General features: G+C 51.3%; 1 protein-coding gene across 4 annotated transcripts in view; it reads right to left on the bottom strand.

Moving 5' to 3' along the window:
- The window catches only part of LOC119952105 (cytokine receptor common subunit gamma-like), a 67,941-nt gene that overhangs the window by 34,253 nt on the left and 14,107 nt on the right, over positions 1-19,581 (bottom strand). For all 4 annotated transcript variants that reach the window (XR_005457765.1, XM_038775669.1, XM_038775667.1 and 1 more), the window contains exon 2: positions 10,175-10,262. Coding sequence is in view for 3 of the 4 variants with exons in the window: in XM_038775669.1 (XP_038631597.1) it covers positions 10,175-10,262 (88 nt within the window). In the remaining variant the exon portion in view is untranslated. The remainder of the gene's footprint in view (positions 1-10,174; positions 10,263-19,581) is intronic.

Here is a 19,581-nt window from a genome sequence, read left to right as displayed (position 1 = left end):
GGTACCCAACTCACCCACTGGCACCTTGATGGCCACATGAGTGCAGTCTCTAGCACCCTGAGTGTGGGTGAACCCAGCAAAGCCTGTTGCCTCTGCAACGTCCACAAAAGCACAGAGGCGATGTAAAGTTTTACACAATTGGCTTTTTAAAAGGCTGAATGTCCGATTAATTCCAACTCCCACCTGCGTCCACCGACTATAACATTGAACAAGGGCACAATGGCATGCTCTTGCGCGATTTTATGCGAGTAGGGCATGTACCCGTAGCAGCGACATAAGATTCTGGTCTGTGAATCCTCTTCACTAAGGCCTCTCTGTCCTTTTTATAATGTGGAGACCAGAGCTGTGCACAGTACTCTATGTCTGACCCAGGTCCTGTACAAATTTAACATGATTTCCCTGCTTTTTAATTTGAACCCCCTAGAAAGGGACCACAAAACTTTGTTTGCATTTTGTTTTGGCTTTATTCACCTGTGTAACCACTTCTAGTTCTTTTAAAAGTAATCATTTTTATTGGCTTATACGCTAGGGAATTTTCACATCAGGACTTCAAATATGTAAACGGACTTCCTAAAAGCATTCAATGCAGTGCCACACAACAGCAAAGTTACAGGTCATGGAAGAAAAGAGAAAGAAACAGCAAGGAAGCAAAATTGGCTGAGTGACAGGAAACAGCGAGTAGTGGATGATGCACGATTTTTTTCCAGCTGAGGAACATTTGTAGTGGAGTTTTTCAGGGGTCAGTGTTGAGACCTTTGCTTTTACTGCTATATATTAATGACCTAGACTTTGTTGTACAGTAAACAATTTCCAAATTTGCAGATGATGCAAAGCTTGGAAGCATTGTGAACTGTGAGGAGTGTAGTGTAGTTTTATATTCCTTGCCTTATCCTCCAAGCTAGCCTGATATATTAGTGTTGACAAAGAATAAAAAAATAAGGGGCGGGTTCTCCGACCCCCTGCCGGGCCGGAGAATCGCCGGGGGGCGGCGTGAATCCCGCCCCGCCGCACCGACGCCAGCTGCCGGATTCTCCGGCGGGTGCAGGAATCGCGTCGCGTCGGTCGGGGGCTTTTGGCAGCGCCCCCCCCCCCCCAGCGATTCTCGACTCCGCGATGGGCTGAGTAGCCGCCAGTTTTCGGCCGGTCCTACTGGTGTAAATCAAACCAGGTTCGTACTGGGACCTGGCTCTGTGGGCGGCCAGCGGAGTCCTCGGGGGGCGGGGGGGGGGGGGGGCGTGGGGGCGTGGGGACCTGGCCCCGGGAGGTGCCCCCATGGTGGCCTGGCCCGCGATTGGGGCCCACCAATCCGCGAGCGGGCCTGTGCCGTGGGGGCACTTTTTCCCTCCATGCCAGCCGCTGTAATGGTCCGCCATGACTGGCACGGACAATAACCCCCCTGCGCATGCGCTGTGATGATGCCTGTACACGCTGGCACTGCCGCTCATGCGCCAACTCGCGCCGGCCTGCGTAGGCCCTTCGGCGCCGACTGGCGTGACGCCAAACCCGGCAGCGCCGGCCTAGCCCCTGAAGGTGCGGGGGATTCCGGAGTGGTTCACGCCACTCCTCGGCGCCGGTACGGCCCGCCCCGCCGGGGAGGGAAGAATCCCGCCCAAGAAGTTTGAATCAAAACAAATTCATTGTACGCTTCTAAACTTGATTAGGTTTGCACTCTTTACTAAATACCAGATAATGAACTAATAATACTGCAGTAAATTAATAAATATTCTCTCTAACTATTAAACTACACAGGGCAGCACGGTGGTGCAGTGGTAGCACTGCAGTCTCACGGCGCCGAGGTCCCAGGTTCGATCCCGGCTCTGGGTCACTGTCCGTGTGGAGTTTGCACATTCTCCCCGTGTTTGCATGGGTTTTTCCCCTGTGGTAGTCACCACTGTTGTATATATGACATACGAGATGTAATACGGTAAGGCTCCTGCACTACAGGTACGGGGGTAGATCCCTGCCTGCTGGCTCCGCCCAGTCGGCGGAGTATAAATGTGTGGGCTCACCAAGCTGCAGCCATTTTGGCAGCAGCTGCAGGAGGCTACACATCTCTGTGTAATAAAGCCTCGATTACTCTCTACTCTCGTCTCGTCGTAATTGATAGTGCATCAATTTATTAAGCAGAGATTTTACAACGATGGACCTCCACGTCAAGCCAGATCGCCTGCAGCTGCACCCTCAAGCAGACAACGCCACGTCAGCCTTCGCCCATTGGCTAGCTTCCTTTGAAGCCTACATCGGATCTGCAACTGAACAACCCTCAGAAGCACAGAAACTCCAGATCCTGTACACACGGTTGAGCTCCAATATCCTTCCCCTCATCCGGGATGCACCTACCTACCCTGAGGCCATGGCGCTGCTGAAAGAGAACTACACTCAGCAGACCAACAAACTCTATGCCATGCACCTCCTGTCTACCCAGCATCAGCTCCCCGGTGAGTCTGTGGAAGATTTCTGGTGTGCCCTGCTTGCCCTGGCGAGGGGCTGCTATTACCAGGCCGTTTCGGCCATTGAACATTCCGAAATCCTAATCAGGGACGCTTTTGTTACGGGCATAGGGTCGGTGTACATCCGCCAGCGCCTCTTAGAAGGGGTTACCCTTGACCTCGAGGCGACCAAGAAACTCGCGATCTCACTAACAGTCGCCTCCCGTAATGTACAAGTGTACGCCCCAGACCGTACGGCGCCCCCTCCTGCACATCGTGGACCCCACCAGCGAACACCCCATCGTGGACCCCACCAGCGACCGCCCCCAGCCAACCCTAAGCCTGCGCCGCTCAGCAGCCAGCCAACCCCGGGGGACCCAAGCGCTACTTCTACAGACAGACAAAGCACCCCCGGCAGTGCTGCCCGGCGCAGAGTGCATTCTGCAAGGCCTGTGGGAAGAAAGGACATTTTGCTGCTGTGTGCCAGGCCCGCTCGATCGCCACTGTAACCAGGCCCATTGTTCCAACACCCCCCACATGCGACCCGTGGGTGCCGCCATTCTCCCCCCCCCCCCCCCCCCCCCCCCCCCCGCAACCCACATGCGGCCCGTGGGCACCGCCATCTTGCTTGCCTCAGGACACATGAAAATGAAAATTGCTTATTGTCACGAGTAGGCTTCAATGACGTTACTGTGAAAATGCGGTCCATGGGTGCAGCCATCTTCCCCCCATCAGGCTTTGTGCGGCCCGTGGGCACTGCCATCTTTAACGCCGCCCTCCACGTGCGCCCCATGGCCGCCGCCATCTTCGCCGCCTCAGGACCCCTGCTCATCGGGCACCTCATCGGGCCGCTTAACCACCGCCGACCAGCCAGGAGCCTTCCAACACCAGCTACAGCTCGCCTCCATCACGATCGACCTGTCCCGGCCGCACAACCTCACAACCGCGTCGACAACGGTAACAGTCAATGGGCATAAGACATCATGCCTTCTTGTCTCCGGGAGCACGAGAGCTTCATCCACCCCGATACGGTAAGGCGCTGCTTCCTCACGGTACACCCCATCACACAACGAATCTCTCTGGCCTCCGGATCCCACTCCATGAAGATCCGGAGGTATTGCACCACCACCCTCTACACCAGGGCATAGAGTTCAGCGACTTCCGGTTCTACATCCTCCCCAACCTCTGCGCTGCCTTGCTATTCAGCCTGGACTTCCAGTGCAACCTCCAAAGTCTAACTCTGAAGTTCGGCGGGCCCCTACCACCCTTTGCTGTTTGTGGTCTCACGCCCCTTAAGGTCGACCTGACGTCTCCGTTTGCAAACCTCACCCTGGATTGCAAACCCATGGTCACCAGGAGCAGACGGTACAGTGCCCAGGAAAGGACCTTCATCAGGCCTGAGGTCCAGCGGCTGCTGCGGGAAGGCATCATCGAGGCCAGCAACAGCCCCTGGAGAGCCCAAGTGGTAGTTGTGAAAACTGGGGAGAAACACAGGATGGTCATTGACTACTGTCAGACCATCAATCGGTACATGCAGCTCGTCGCGTACCCGCTCCCATACATATCTGATATGGTCAATCAGATTGCACAGTACTGGGTCTTCTCGACAGTGGACCTGAAATCTGCCTACCACCAGCTCCCCATTGGCAAGGCGGACCGCTCGTACACTGCGTTTGAAGCGGACGGCCGCCTTTACCACTTCCTTAGGGGTCCCTTTGGCCTCACTAATGGGGTCTTGGTCTTCCAACGGGAGATGGACCGAATGGTTGACCGGTAAGGACTGCAGGCCACCTTCCCATACCTGGATGACGTCGCCATCTGTGGCCACGACCAGCAGGACCACGACGCTAACCTTTCCAAATTCCTCCTCACCACCAAACTCCTTAACCTAACGTACAACAAGTAGAAGTGTGTGTTCAGCACTAACCGCTTAGCCATCCTCGGCTTTATGGTGCAAAATGGAGTTCTAGGGCACGACTCCGATTGCTTGCACCCCCTCATGGAACTCCCCCTCCCCCTCCCCCACTGCCCCAAGAATATGCCCAGTGGGTCCCTAAGTATGCGGACAAGGCCCGCCCACTCATTCACTCCACAGTTTTCCCCCTGATGGCCGAGGCTCACCAGGCCTTCAACCGTATCAAGGCCGATATCACCAAGGCCGCGATGCACGCGGTCGACTAGACACTCCCCTTCCAAGTCGAGAGCGATGCATCAGACGTCGCTCTGGCCACCACACTCAACCAGTCAGGCAGGCCCATGGCATTATTTTCACGCACCCTCCATGCCTCCGAAATTCGGCACTCCTCCATCGAGAAGGAGGCCCAAGCCATCGTAGAAGCTGTGTGGCATTGGATGCATTACCTGGCTGGCAGGAGATTCACTCTCCTCACTGACCAACGGTCGGTTGCCTTCACGTTCAATAACACACAGCGGGGCAAGATCAAAAATGATAAAATCTGAAGGTAGAGGATCGAGCTCTCTACCTACAACTATGAGATTTGTATCGCCCCGGTAAGCTCAACGAGACCCCCGATGCCTTTTCCCGAGGGACATGTGCCAGCGCACAAGTGTACCGACTCCAGACCCTACGCTACGCTCTCTGGAACCCAGGGGTCATCCGGTTCTTTCACTTCATAAAGGCCCACAATCTGCCCTACTCCATTGAGGAGGTCAGGGCTATCACCAGAGACTGCCAGGTCTGCGCGGAGTGCAAACCGCACTTCTAACGGTCAGACCACGTTCATCTAGTGAAGGCCTCCCGCCCCTTTGAACACCTCAGCGTGGATTTCAAAGGGCCCCTCCCCTCCACCGACCGAAACACGTACTTGATCGACGAATACTCCAGATTCCCCTTCGCCGTCCCATGCGACCGTCATCAAAGCACTCAACACCATCTTTGCCCTGTTCGGTTTCCCCACCTACATCCACAGTAATCGGGGATCCTCATTTATTCAAGGAACAGTCTCATTCAGGGACCTGGCACCAGCTGGGACTCCACCCCACCCCCCTCTGCTCCGGCGCCACCCTTCCTCCCACCAGCGCCTCACCACAGCCCCCACTCCAGGACGATCCGTCCTCCCCTTGGTCCCCCCCCCCCCCCCCCCCCCCCCCCGGGGATGAAGCTGATATCTGCATGATCCCGGAGTCACTGGCGACCGAGCCAATGCCTGCATCGCCACCGGGACTGCGGCGCTTACAACGGAGCATCAAGCCACCCGATCAGCTGAATTTGTGAACCTTCCCCAAAATGTTTAACTTAAAATGCATGTAAATAGTTTTCCACCTGGACTCTTTTTTAACAGGGGGTGAATGTGGTAGTCACCACTGTTGTATATATATCACATATGAGATGTAATACAGTAAGGCTCCTGTACTACAGGTACGGGGGTAGATGCCTGCCTGCTGGCTCGGCCCAGTAGGCGGAGTATAAATGTGTGTGCTCACCGAGCTGCAGCCATTTCAGCAGCAGCTGCGGGAGGCTACACATTTCTGCTTAATAAAGCCTCAATTACACTCTACTCTCGTCTCGTCGCAATTGATAGTCCATCAGCCCCAACAACCCAAAGTAATTTCACAGTAACTTAATTGCAGTGTTAATGTAAGTGACACTTGTGACACTAAAGATTAATAAAATTTTAAAAATTTAAGTAATTTGCAAAAGAAGCAAAAGTGATATGAGAGGTCTGGAATATAATGCCTGAGAGCGTGGTGGAGGGGGATTCAATTGAGGCATTCATCAGGGAATTAGACTGTTATTAGAAGGGGAAGATTGTGCAGGATGATGGGGAGAATGGCTGAGGTGAATTGCTTATTTGGAGAGCCAGTGCCAATATGATGGGCCAAATGGCCTCCATCTGCACTGTAATTATTCTGTGATTCTGTGGTTGTGAAATTGCAACAGGAACCAAATGAAAATGTCAGACGTCCTTTGAAGGTAGAATCCGAATGCTGAAATTTATTATTAATAACCATTCTATCATTGCCCTCCATTTAAAAAGTGCAGTCTGCATTTTGTGGCAGATAAATATTTTGCGTGTGGGCAAAGTTGGCTGGAAAATATATATTTAGTCAGGTTTTTGTAAACAATCCAAATAACTAACCATAAGAATTCAAATGTTCAGCTGAAACAATACTGATCTGGTTACAAAGTAATAAAAAACTCTCAAAGTTCTTGGAATGTAGTATTCTTTTTTCTTTTAAAAATAAATTTAGAGTACCCAATTTTTTTTTTCCAATTAAGGGGCAATTTAGTGTGTCCAATCCACCTACCCTGCACATCTTCGGGTTGTGGGGGTGAGACCCATGCAGACACGGGGCCGGGATCGAACCTGGGTCTTCAGCACCATAGGGAATGTAGTAGACTGTAAATTGAAACTGTGAATAAGTAACACAGTTGTGTCAGAAAGATGCCTCTGCATGCAATGTAATGGATTCAAGTCTGAGACCTCTTTAAGATCAAAGAGGATGCTATAGATTGTCATATATTATGTAATTATCTCTAAACATCTGTGAAGAGCTGGTAACAATTAAATGTAATTGTTCCAAGTGTTAGGGGCTGGTTTAGCACACTGGGCTAAATAGCTGGCTTTTAAAGCAGACCAAGGCAGGCCAGCAGCGTGGGTTCAATTCCCGCACCAGCCTCCCCGAACAGGCGCCGGAATGTGGCGACTAGGGTCTTTTCACAGTAACTTCATCTGAAGCCTACTTATGACAATAAGCGATTTTCATTTCAGAGGACCGCATGCTCACAACTGTACTGGAGAGTCATATTCAAACCAGTCTTTCTTTTGTACAAGAAAGCATGCCAAATATTAAACATAAAAAACTTTCATCGTTCCAAGCTTAAAGTGTGATTATCACTAACATCAGGGATCCACAATTCAACAAGAATACATAGCCGAGGATTTTAATAAAAAGTTGCTCATCCTTTGGAAGAGGGAATGTCGCTTTTTAGAGAGATCGGGTACACCTTTTGGATTGTTAAGAGGAGACATGAATGTGCATAAAAGATGGATGATGTCAAGCTGTCGAGTCATTTAAATTCCCATAATCGTTAGCCTTCTTGAAATAAAAAAAACAATTCGGCAGTTGAAAATAATCGTGCCATCAAATTTACTAGCTGTTTGTTGACATAAGTCCAAGAGTTATCTTATAGGGCAAGTGCTGCTTGAATGCTTCTACAACCTATCATTATCATAGTGAGGGTTGATAAGTTCACAGTTTTATTGATATTCCAAGTGATCATAAAGCGATCAGCTGTCTTTGGTGTGTGGCTATGAATACTAATGTTTGTTTTCATAAGTAATTAAGCATTTGAAGGGATTTAAATGGATTAAATACGTTTTTATCAATGAGTGTTCATTTTAATTCAGTCTGCAATAGATAATTAGAACCTTATTCAGTTAGTTTCATCATGGCGCCTGAGATCATTGCAGGTGGATTCTAGATGAGTTGGCATAGAGGGTGTAAGGTGGTGGGTGGGGGCATGGGTTGACATGAGTTGACACTAATTTGGCATAGGGGTTATAAAAGGCCATGGGAATGGTTGGGTCATGGGTTGACATAAGTTGGCACTAAGTTGGCATAGGGGAAATAAAGGGCAAGGGGGTGATCAGGTTGGTGTGAGTTGGCATTAGGTTGACATGGGGGCATTAGAAGGCCATGGGTGGAGATGGGACTTAGGTTGGGATGGAGGGTAGGGTATGAAGAACCATGGAGAATGGGTGATGGCATGAGGTGGCATGAGCTGGCCAAGGCTGGGGAATGGAAAGTGTGTGGGGTGGGGAATGTGAAGGGCGAGGGCTGTTACATGTTTTACTGTTTTTATTACAACTGTCACATAGTCCCAAGGCCTTTTAAACAGCCCACCTCCCCAATCAGCATACCCTATGGCTGCTTTTGCATTGTCTATTTCCAGGGTTAGCAAGCCCGACACTACTTAGCATCTACCCACTCTCTGGAATGAAAATCCGGTGGATCGGAGCAGTTTCTCTTGAGCTGTGTTTACGGAGCCGGGAAACTTCTAATTCTGTGTTCCCGACGCGGGTCCAAACATTTGGCGCAATGTGGTGAGGTGTAACCTTAAGAATGGGAAAGCAGAATATATTTGTACACAAAAGTTACAGAAGCCGTGCTGGTTCAGCAAGATAATAGAAAGAGAAATTTATTGCAGAGGGGTGTTTGGTGGTTTGGTGTGGGTAGAAGGATATGCAGTGATGATAGAGTATAGAGTAAAGAAGTCGTGCTGAACTATGTAGGGTTTTGGTAAGACCGCATACGAAATGCTGTCTACAATTTTGGTCTCCTTACCTAAGAAAGGATATACTTGCCAGGGAGATGTTGCAACAGACATTTACTAGATGGGTCTCTGGGATGTGAAGGCTAAGTTTTTGAGGAGAGATTGATTAGAATGAAATGTAGTAGGCTTCAAATGGAGTTACTGTGAAAAGCCCCTAGTCGCCACATTCCGGCGCCTGTTCGGGGAGGTTGTTACGGGAATTGAATCGTGCTGCTGGCCTGCCTGGGTCTGCTTTCAAAACCAGCGATTTAGCCCTGTGCTAAACAGCCCTTTACATGAATGAGTCTGTATCTTCTGGAATCATTGAAATGTATAAACTTTGCAGAAGCCTTGACAGGGTCTACGCTGCCTGTTTGCCCGCTGTCCCCTCCCACCCTCCCCGCTGGAGAGTTGAACTCGAGGATATGGTCTTAAGATAAGGAGATGCTCATTTAGGACTGAAAGGAGGAAATCATTAGTCATTCAGAGGCTTTGTAATTTGTTATCCTGGAGAGCTGAGTATATTCAAGACAGTGATCTATATATATTACAGGAAATCAAGGAATAAGGCATATGGGACAGAGTAAGAACGTGTAATTGAAGCCACAGTTCAGCCATGACCTTATTGGATGGCCGAGCAGACTTGAGGGCTGAATGGCCTATTCCTTCTCCCATTTCTTATGTTTTTTTTTGATTATCTTAGACTGATGTTTTCTTTTACTTATTTCGATGGAGGGATGGTGATGTAGTGGTAACGTCACTGGACTAGTAATCCAGAGGCCCGGGTTAATGCCTTTGGGAACACGGGTTCAAATCCCACTACAACAGCTGGTGAAATTTAAATTCAATTAATCCATTTGTAATTGAAAGCTGGTCTCAGTAATCTTAACTGCAAAACCATCATGGATTGTGGTAAAAACACATCGAATTCACCATTGTCCATTTGGGGAGGCAATCCGCTGTGCTTACCTGATCTGGCCTACTTGTGATTCCAGGCCCACAGCATTATGGCTGATTCTGTGCTGGCCTCTGAAATGGCCAAGCAAGCCACTCAGTTCATGGGCAATGAGGGATAGGCAGCAAATATTGGTTTTCCAGTGACATCCAAATTCCATGAAAGAATTTAAGAAAAGGTAACTTGATGATTAATTACCAAGAACCCCATTGCCCAGTTCCTTTATCCCCAGCTGAATTAGGAGCAGGAGGAGGCCACTCGGCCCCTCGGGTCTACTTCGTCAATCAATAAGATCACGGCTGATCTGATTGTAACCTCAACCCCAATTCCCGCCTCCCCCCCCCCCCCCATAACCTTTCACCCCATTCACTGAGCAGAGATTGTAGCTTAAGATGTTTACTGCCACACACGGCTCAGTATCCCAGTGGTCTAAGTCATCACCATCTGTCATCTGTCCTGGCAGAATAAATTCATGAAACTCTGCAAGCCACTTCACCTGATCAGCAGACTCACCAGTGATACAATGTGTAGTTTGGTTTTCCTTCACTGTGGTTCCATGTACACTCCATAAATTCCTCATTGTGGACAATGCAATCTACATCTAGAAGGAAAGCAAAAGAGGCATTTACACGCTGTGGTCTGACTATTCAAAACTCAACCAAATATAGTTTGGACTACAAACTGATATTCTGGAATATCTACCGGCTCTGGAATCTTCTCATATCCTGCATAGGATTGAAGCCAGGAACCTTGACAAGTAAGCCTGATTTTGCAATATTACAAGACACGGGGATATGCACGCCCTTGATTATATAAATTAGGTATCGTTCTCACAGAAAAGGTTGTGAATGAGATGACCACCGCTTTAAAGGGGTTTTAAAGAGATTAGATCAGATCGAACAGGGGAATCAGAGCACATCCTGGTATGTCAACTGCTCGGTCCAAGACTGCAAGAAACTGCAGACTGTGGTGAACTCAGCCCAACACATCACACAAGCTTGCCACCCCCACATTGATTCTGTATACACCTCTCGCTGCCTCAGGAAGGCAGACAGCATTGTCAGAGACCCCTCCCACCCAGGCATTGCCTTCTTCCAGACACTTCCATCAGGCAGAAGGTACAGAAGTCTGAAGACTCGCACATCCAGACATAGGAACAGCTTCTTCCCCACAGCTACAATACTCCTCAAAGACACCCCATCGGACTGATCTGTCCCTGTAAGAACACTATTCACGACGCCCTATGCTGCTCTTCCTCGTGTATTTGCTTTGTTTGGCCTCTTGTTCCGCACCGTAACCAATCACTGTTTGTCGATGTACCATTTGTCAACGTTCTCTGTTGACTATTCTTGTGTCTACTGTGTACGTTCCTTGGCTGCAGAAAAATACTTTTCACAGTACTTTGGTACATGTGACAATAAATCAAATCAAATCAAAACGTGGCCTATGCTCGAAAGGGGGCAAATTAAAACGGAAACATTGGGGTGAATTTTCCCAGCTGTTGATCGGATCGTCACATGACTACGCGATGAGGCGGTCATGTGGCGTCAAGGAGATGGCGCTTGGCAAGATTTCCCAGGACCTTGGGTAGAATCAGTGTGTCATGAGAGTTTGTATGTTTAGTCAATAAACCTCGCATTTGTTGAAAGTCCCTCGTGCAGTCGTTGATTTAACGGACCTCCACAGAACTACGCAATGTCAGGGCTGGCAGTATGGCACAGAGACTTCAAAACATTAACCCACTTGTCTCCGATGAGAACGTGGTATACAATGGGTCAGATTCAAACAGGAATGGATCATGTCTGTCTGTAAAAAACAAGACGGTACAAGCCTATACAAGCTGAACTTAACAGGTCCCACAGAGGTTGTGAAATTTAGATTGTTTAAACTCGATTCAGGGGAACATAAAGTGGATCCCGCAATTATCCTACAGAAACACTCCTCACATAAAACATAATTTTAAATCGCCACGCATTCCATTCTACTATTCAGAAAGCATTCAAATCAATCCAGTCCTATGTGGACAACATAAAGGTCTTTGCATAATGTGGTAGTATGACTAGGGAGATTACGGTACCCCAGAACCAAGCTGCCATTGGTGCAGAAGACTCGCTGCCCATTGGCCCAGGCAAGTCATGTGCCTCTCTGCCAATTGGCTGAGGCTAGTCATGTGATTCCCCACCGATTGGCTGAGAGGCTGGTAGCCCCGCCTACGAGGCGGGGTATAAGAACCCGTACCGGCTGGCAGTCGGCCTTTCTCTGTACGTCTACTGCCGGGCACATATCTAGTGTATTAAACCTGCTGTTTGGAACTACTTCACGACTCGAGTCCAGTTGATGGTGCATCACATAAAAATGTGCATTTGGAGCATTTACTGATGAACGGCTGGGTCACTGTCTGTGCGGAGTCTGCACGTCCTCCCCGTGTGTGCGTGAGTTTCCTCCGGGTGCTCCGGTTTCCTCCCACAGTCCAAAGATGTGCGGGTTAGGTGGATTGGCCATACTAAATTGCCCGTAGTGTCCTAAAAGGTAAGGTTATGGGGGGGGGGGGGGGGTTCTTGGGTTACGGGTATAGGGTGGATACGTGGGTTTGAGTAGGGTGATCATTTGCTCGGCACAACATCGAGGGCCGAAGGGCCTGTTCTGTGCTGTACTGTTCTATGTTCTATAATTCGTCAGAGATCGGTTGCTAGGGGGCATAGAAAACAATGCACTTCAAAAACAGCTACTGAAACAGAAGGAACTGACTTTACAGTCTGCTTTAGAAATGTGCAGTTTAAACGAGCAGTCTCAGAGATGGAACAGAGAATTCAGGTGGGAAACAGCACGGTTTATTTCGCAGGGAAACAGAAGTGCGTGCAGTACAGGGGGCGCTCTGCAACAACCGCAGCAGCCAGCAACCTCCAAACAGGGCACAATGTTTCACCTTTGGAAAACAGTGTAATCACTGTGGCAAGTGAAATCACTTCGCCAAATGCTGCAGATCCAAACAACAACAGACTTTCTCCTAGGCCAGCAGTGCCCCTGTCAGTCGCTTTCCCAGGGACAGGCATGTAACTAGGATCAGTGGGTTGCAGCGACATCTGAAAGAAACTACGCAAAGCACCATCCACACAACCATCCACGCTATTTTGCAAAAGTGTGGAGTTGGCCACTCAAAAAGGAGAAATTTTCACTGCACTACGGATAATCTCAACCAATGCCAAGTCAAAATCGACACTGGGCAAAGTGCAATAAGTGCTGTACTATTCTATGTTCTATTTCTAATCTATCCAGAAACAAGCTGCGAGAGATCAACCCAGAAGAAACACTGGATCCCAACCAGCAGTCCGACCTCGTGACTTACGGTAGACTGATAACCACCACCGAGGATTTGGCCACACTTGGATTGGATTTGGATCGGATTTGTTTATTGTCACGTGTACCGAGGTACAACGAAAAGTATTTTTCTGCGAGCAGTTCAACAGATCATTAAGTACATGAAAAGAAAAGGAAATAAAAGAAAATACATAATAGGGCAACTCAGGGTACACAATGTAAATACATAGACACCGACATCGGGTGAAGCATACAGGGGTGTAGTGTTAATGAGGTCAGTCCATAAGAGGGTCATTTAGGAGTCTGGTGACAGTGGGGAAGAAGCTGTTTTTGAATGTGTTCGTGCGTGTTCTCAGACTTCTGTATCTCCTGCCCGATGGAAGAAGTTGGAAAAGTGAGTAAGCCGGGTGGGAGGGGTCTTTGATTATGCTGCCCGCTTTCGCCAGGCAGTGGGAGGTGTAGATGGAGTCAATGGATGGCAGGCAGGCACTTTGTTGCATAAAAGGAACATCCATATTGTGGGCCAAAATCTCAAGCTTCTGCTGGACTCCGGGACCGTATCTCGTTAGGGACCATTCAATTTGACCCTGACGTCCATACTGTGCAATTTCAGGTGCTGGAGATGACCAGGTACAGGGACATTTTTGACTGTCAGATGATCAGCAAGTTATCTGTTAAATACCATATGTGATTAGATGACTCGGTCACACCAACAATATGTACGCCAAGAAGGACATCAATTGCGATGAAGCAAAAGGTCATCAACAAGTTGCATTGAATGATGGAAAGTGGAAGAGGCCTCAGAATGGGTTTCAGTAATAGTAGCCGCAATGAAAAGGATGGTACGGTCAGAATATGTATCGACCCTGTAGATTTTAGAAAGCACTACTCAGGCCACATCACCCGTGAAGACAGTAGAACAGGTTACCTCTGACAGGCTGCAAGCAAAAGTATTTGTTATGTTAGATGCAAAATGCGGATTTTGGCAAAACCCACTGGATCTGGCATGCTCATGGAATCCTAATCTGGGATCATACTGTAGCTGAACATGATGACCGTCTCATCATGTCCTACACAAAGTGTGAGATCTCAATTTGAAGCTGAACCAAAAGTGCCAATTCAGGGTCGATCTGGCGCAGTATGAGGACCATGTGCTGACAGGTGGTGGTGTAAAATCTGATCCAGAGAAGACTGGGGCCATACGTCACATGGACATTCCGGTCGATAAGCACACTTTACAGTGTTTCTTGGGTAAGACAAGTCGCCTCTCAAAATTAATTCCTTGCTACAGTGAAATCACTGGATCACTTCATTAACTCTTTTTTTTTTTTAAATAATTTTTATTGAAAGAGTTTTTCCATACAAACATTTACCCCTACTAATTTTTAAATTATTTACAACACAATCCCTCTAGGCAAATGTTCCTCCCTCGCCCGCCCTCTCGCGCGCACCAGTCCCCTCCCCCCCCCCCCCCCCCCAGGCAACCTTAACAAACAAGGCAGCCTACAGTTTCAGACATGAGCAGCGAGCAGACTTGCCCGCGTTACAGTCGTGCATGTCCCCCCACGACCCTTGCTGCCCCCCCCTCCCCTCCCCTCCCCCCCCCCTCCCCCCCCCCCCCCCCCCCGGGTTGCTGCTGCCGCGACCCCGAACGTCTATCTCTGATCTAAAAAGTCAAGGAAAGGTTGCCACCGCCTGGAGAATCCCTGTACCGACCCTCTCAGGGCAAATTTGATCCTTTCTAGCTGAATATAGCTAGCCATATCGTTAATCCAAGTTTCAACGCTTGGAGGCCTCGCGTCCTTCTATTGAATTAATATCCTTCGTCGAGCCACTAGGGACGCAAAGGCAAGTATTCCGGCCTCCCTAGCCTCCTGTACCCCCGGTTCTACCCCGACCCCAAAGATTGCAAGCCCCCATCCTGGTTTGACCCTGGACCCCACCACCTTCGACACCGTCCTTGCCACCCCCTTCCAGAACCCTTCCAGCACCGGACATGCCCAGAACATATGCACATGGTTCGCTGGGCTTCCCAGACATCTGACACACCTGTCCTCACCCCCAAAGAACCGGCTCATCCTTGTCCCCGTCATGTGAGCTCTATGCAGCACCTTAAATTGAATGAGGCTCAGTCTCGCACACGAGGAGGAAGAATTGACCTTCTCCAGTGCATCCGCCCACGTCCCGTCTTCTATCTGCTCTCCCAGCTCCCCTTCCCACTTGGCTTTCAGCTCCTCCCCTGATGCTTCTTCCGCCTCCTGCATTATCTTGTAGATGTCTGATATCTTCCCCCCTCCGACCCAGACCCCCGAGAGCACCCTATCACTTGCCCCCTTACTGGGGAGCAGGGGAAACCCCTCCACCTGCCGCCTAGCAAATGCCTTCACTTGTAAATATCTGAACATGTTTCCCGGGGGGAGCTCAAACTTCTCCTCCAGCCCTCCCAGGCTCGCAAACCTCCCCTCTATAAACAGGTCCTTCAGCTGCCGTATGCCCACCCTGTACCAGCTCTGAAATCCCCCGTCGATGTTCCCCGGGATAAATCTATGGTTCCCTCTTATTGGCGCCGCCAACAGACCTCCCATTTCCCCCCTGTGTCGCCTCCACTGCCCCCATATCTTGAGGGTGGCCGCCACCACCGGGCTCGTGGTGTACCTCGTGGGGGGGAGCGGCCATGGTGCCGTTACTAGGGCCCCCAGGCTTGTGTTGCCACAGGACGCCCTCTCCATTCGTTTCCAAGCTGCCCCCTCCCCTTCCATCATCCACTTGCGCACCATTGACACATTTGCCGCCCAGTAGTACCCCGAGAGATTGGGCAGTGCCAGCCCTCCACTGTCCCTACTCCGCTCCAAAAAGACCCTCCTCACCCTTGGGGTGCCATGCGCCCACACGTAGCTCATGATGCTACTCGTCACCTTTTTGAAGAAGGCCCTAGGGAGGAAGATGGGCAAGCACTGAAATAAAAACAAGAACCTTGGGAGGACCGTCATTTTGATTGACTGCACCCTCCCCGCCAGCGACAACGGTACCATGTCCCACCTCTTAAATTCCTCCTCCATCTGTTCCACCAGCCTGGAAAAGTTCAACTTGTGGAGGGTCCCCCAGTTCCTTGCCACCTGCACCCCTAAGTACCTAAAGCTCTTTCCTGCTCGCTTGAAGGGGAGTCTCCCAATACCCTCTCCCTGGCCCCCCGGGTGTATCACAAAAACCTCGCTTTTGCCCAAATTTAGTTTGTACCCCGAAAAGTCCCCAAACTCTGCTAATAGTTCCATTATCTCCGGCATTCCCCCTTCTGGGTCTGCCACGTACAGCAGTAGATCATCCGCATACAGCGATACTCGATGTTCCTCCCCTCCCCTAGTCAGTCCTCTCCACCCCCCTGAACCCCTCAGTGCCATCGCCAACGGTTCAATCGCCAGTGCGAAAAGTAGGGGGGATAGGGGACATCCCTGCCTGGTCCCTCGGTGGAGCCCGAAATACTCCGACCTCCTCACGTTTGTCACTACACTCGCCGTCGGGGCCGAGTAGAGCAACTTCACCCACTTAATAAACCCTTCCCCAAACCCAAACCGTTCCAACGTCTCCCACAGGTACTCCCGCTCCACCCTATCGAATGCCTTCTCCGCGTCCAGCGCTAGCACTATCTCAGCCTCCCCCTCCACTGCCGGCATCATAATTACATTCAGCAATCTCCGCACGTTCGTGTTGAGCTGCCGCCCCTTCACGAACCCCGTCTGGTCCTCATGGATTACCCCTGGCACACAATCCTCTATTCTAGCTGCCAGGATCTTTGCCAGCAACTTGGCATCCACGTTCAGAAGCGAGATAGGCCTGTAGGACCCGCACTGCACGGGGTCTTTATCCCGCTTCAATATCAGGGAGATCAGAGCCTGCGACATTGTCGGGGGCAGAACCCCCCCCCTCTCGCGCCTCATTAAAGGCTCGTACCAGTACCGGTCCCACCAAGTCCACATTTTTCTTATAGAATTCCACCGGGAACCCATCTGGCCCCGGCGCCTTCCCCGCTTGCATCTGACCTATTCCCTTGACTAGCTCCTCTAGCCCTATTGGCGCCCCCAGCCCTTCTACCAGCCCCTCCTGGACCCTTGGGAACCTCAATTTGTTTAGGAAGTCCTCCATTCCCCCTCTCCTCGTCGGCGGCTCAGACCGATACAACTCCTTGTAAAAATCCCTGAAGACCCCGTTCACTTCTTGTCCCTTCTGCACTACCTTCCCGCCCCTCTCCTTCACTCCCCCAATCTCCCTAGCCGCATCTCGTTTGCGAAGCTGGTGTGCCAGCATCCTGCTCGCCTTTTCCCCATACTCATAGACCGCGCCCTGTGCCCTTCTCCACTGCGTCTCTGCCTTCCTGGTGGTCAGCAGGTCGAACTTGACCTGCAGGCTGCGCCGTTCTCCCAGCAGCCCCTCCTCTGGTGCCTCCGCATATCTCCTATCCACTTCCAATAGCTCCCCCACCAGCCTCTCCCTCTCCTGCCTCTCCTTTCTTTCTCTGTGCGCCCTTATGGAGATCAGCTCTCCCCTGATCACTGCTTTCAGGGCCTCCCAGACCATCCCCACCTGCACCTCACCCGTGTCATTCAAGTCCAGATAGCTCTCAATGCTCTTCCGGACCCTTTTACACACCTCGTCGTCTGCTAACAGCCCCACATCCAGCCGCCACAGCGGGCGCTGGTCCCGCGCCTCCCCCATTTCCACATCCACCCAATGTGGTGCATGATCAGAGATCGCAATGGCCGAGTACTCAGCTTCCCGTACCCTCGGGATCAGCCCCCTGCTCAACACGAAGAAATCGATTCTGGAGTACACTCTATGGACGTGGGAGAAAAAGGAATACTCCCTCGCCCTCGGCCTACCAAACCTCCATGGGTCTACTCCTCCCATCTGCTCCATGTACCCCCTCAGCACTTCTGCCGCTGCCGGCCTCCTATTGGTCCTTGAGCTCGATCTGTCTAGCCCGGGGGCCAGCACTGTGTTAAAGTCCCCCCCCATGATCAAGCCCCCTGCCTCCAGTCCCGGAATGAGGCCCAATAGGCGCCTCATAAAACCCGCGTCATCCCAGTTCGGGGCATATACGTTGACCATCACCACTTTCTCCCCCTGCAGCTTACCCTTCACCATCACATACCTACCCTCCTTATCCGCCACCACCTCCTCCGCCACGAACGACACCCTCTTTCCCACCAGAATCGCCACCCCCCGGTTCTTTGCGTCCAATCCAGAGTGGAACACCTGTCCCACCCACCCCCTTCTCAGGCGAACCTGGTCCACTACCTTCAAATGGGTCTCCTGTAACATTGCTACATCAGCCTTCAGTCCCTTCAGGTGTGAGAATACCCTTGATCTCTTGACCGGCCCATTCAACCCCCTCACGTTCCAAGTGATCAGCCGGGTCGCGGGACGACCCGCCCCCTTCCCCTGCCGATTAGCCATGTCCTGTTCCCTGCTCGCCCCGGGTCGACCCTCCCCTTCTGACCCGCTCCCCATGGCGATGTCCCCCTCCCCCCACCTCTCCAGTCCTCCACTTCCCGTTTCTGGTCTTTTCAGCAGCAACCCGGTGTCCCTCCCTAACCCCCCCCCCCCCCTCCCCCCCCAGGCTAGGACCCCTCCTAGCCGCGATGTACCCTCCATCGTACTCCCGTAAGTCAGCTGGTTCACGCTGACCCGGCTGCTCCTGCCACACTCCGACTCCCCCCGGCTCGGGGGGGGGGCCTCCCCCCCCTTGCCACTCCTCCCTGGCCCCGCTCCAGCGCGGGAAAGGTCGCCATTGCTAGCCACGCCCCGCACTCCTCCCCTCCCCCCTCCTCTGCCCCGCGCGCGGGAAAACAGAGGAAAGCCCGCGCTTTCGCCCTGCCACACCCCACCCGCCATCTTCAGTTCCACCCCCGTCCCCGTCCATGCCTGTAAAGAACCCCCCCTAGGAGCCCATATCCCCGATCTGCTCTCCCCCCCGTCCCGCCTCCCCAACTTAACATTATAAATAACAGATAAATAACAAATAACAATGTACTTAACAGTCGCCCTCTACCAAACAGCATAAATAACCATAAATAACCATGAATAACCACAATAACAATAACTAAGGGAAGTTGGCAAAGGGGGAAAAAACATCAGAAGAAAAACCACAGCAAGAGTTCAAAATCCAAACAAAGAATTCAGCTGAAAGTACCCGAGCGGCTACGGCCACCAAGTATCCCCTGGGTCTAATTCGAGTCCAGTTTCTCTTCCTGTACAAAGGCCCACGCCTCCTCTGGGGACTCAAAATAGTGGTGTTGGTTCCTGTAGGTGACCCACAAGCGCGCTGGCTGCAGCATTCCGAACCTGATCCGTTTTGCATGTAGCACCGCCTTCGTCCGGTTGTACCGGGCCCGCCGCTTTGCCACCTCCGCACTCCAGTCCTGGTAGACCCTCACCGTCGAATTCTCCCACTTGCTGCTCCTTTCCCTCTTGGCCCACTCCAGCACTCTCTCACGGTCGCTGAGTCGCTGGAACCGCACCAGCACCGCCCTCGGGGGCTCATTTGCTCTTGGCCTCCTAGCCATGACCCTGAAGGCCTCTTCCAGCTCCAGGGGCGAAGGGACGGC

Source organism: Scyliorhinus canicula, chromosome 17, assembly GCF_902713615.1.
Source record: "Scyliorhinus canicula chromosome 17, sScyCan1.1, whole genome shotgun sequence".
NCBI classification, from domain to species: Eukaryota; Metazoa; Chordata; class Chondrichthyes; order Carcharhiniformes; family Scyliorhinidae; genus Scyliorhinus; species Scyliorhinus canicula.
This window is presented reverse-complemented; position numbering and strand designations above follow the sequence as displayed.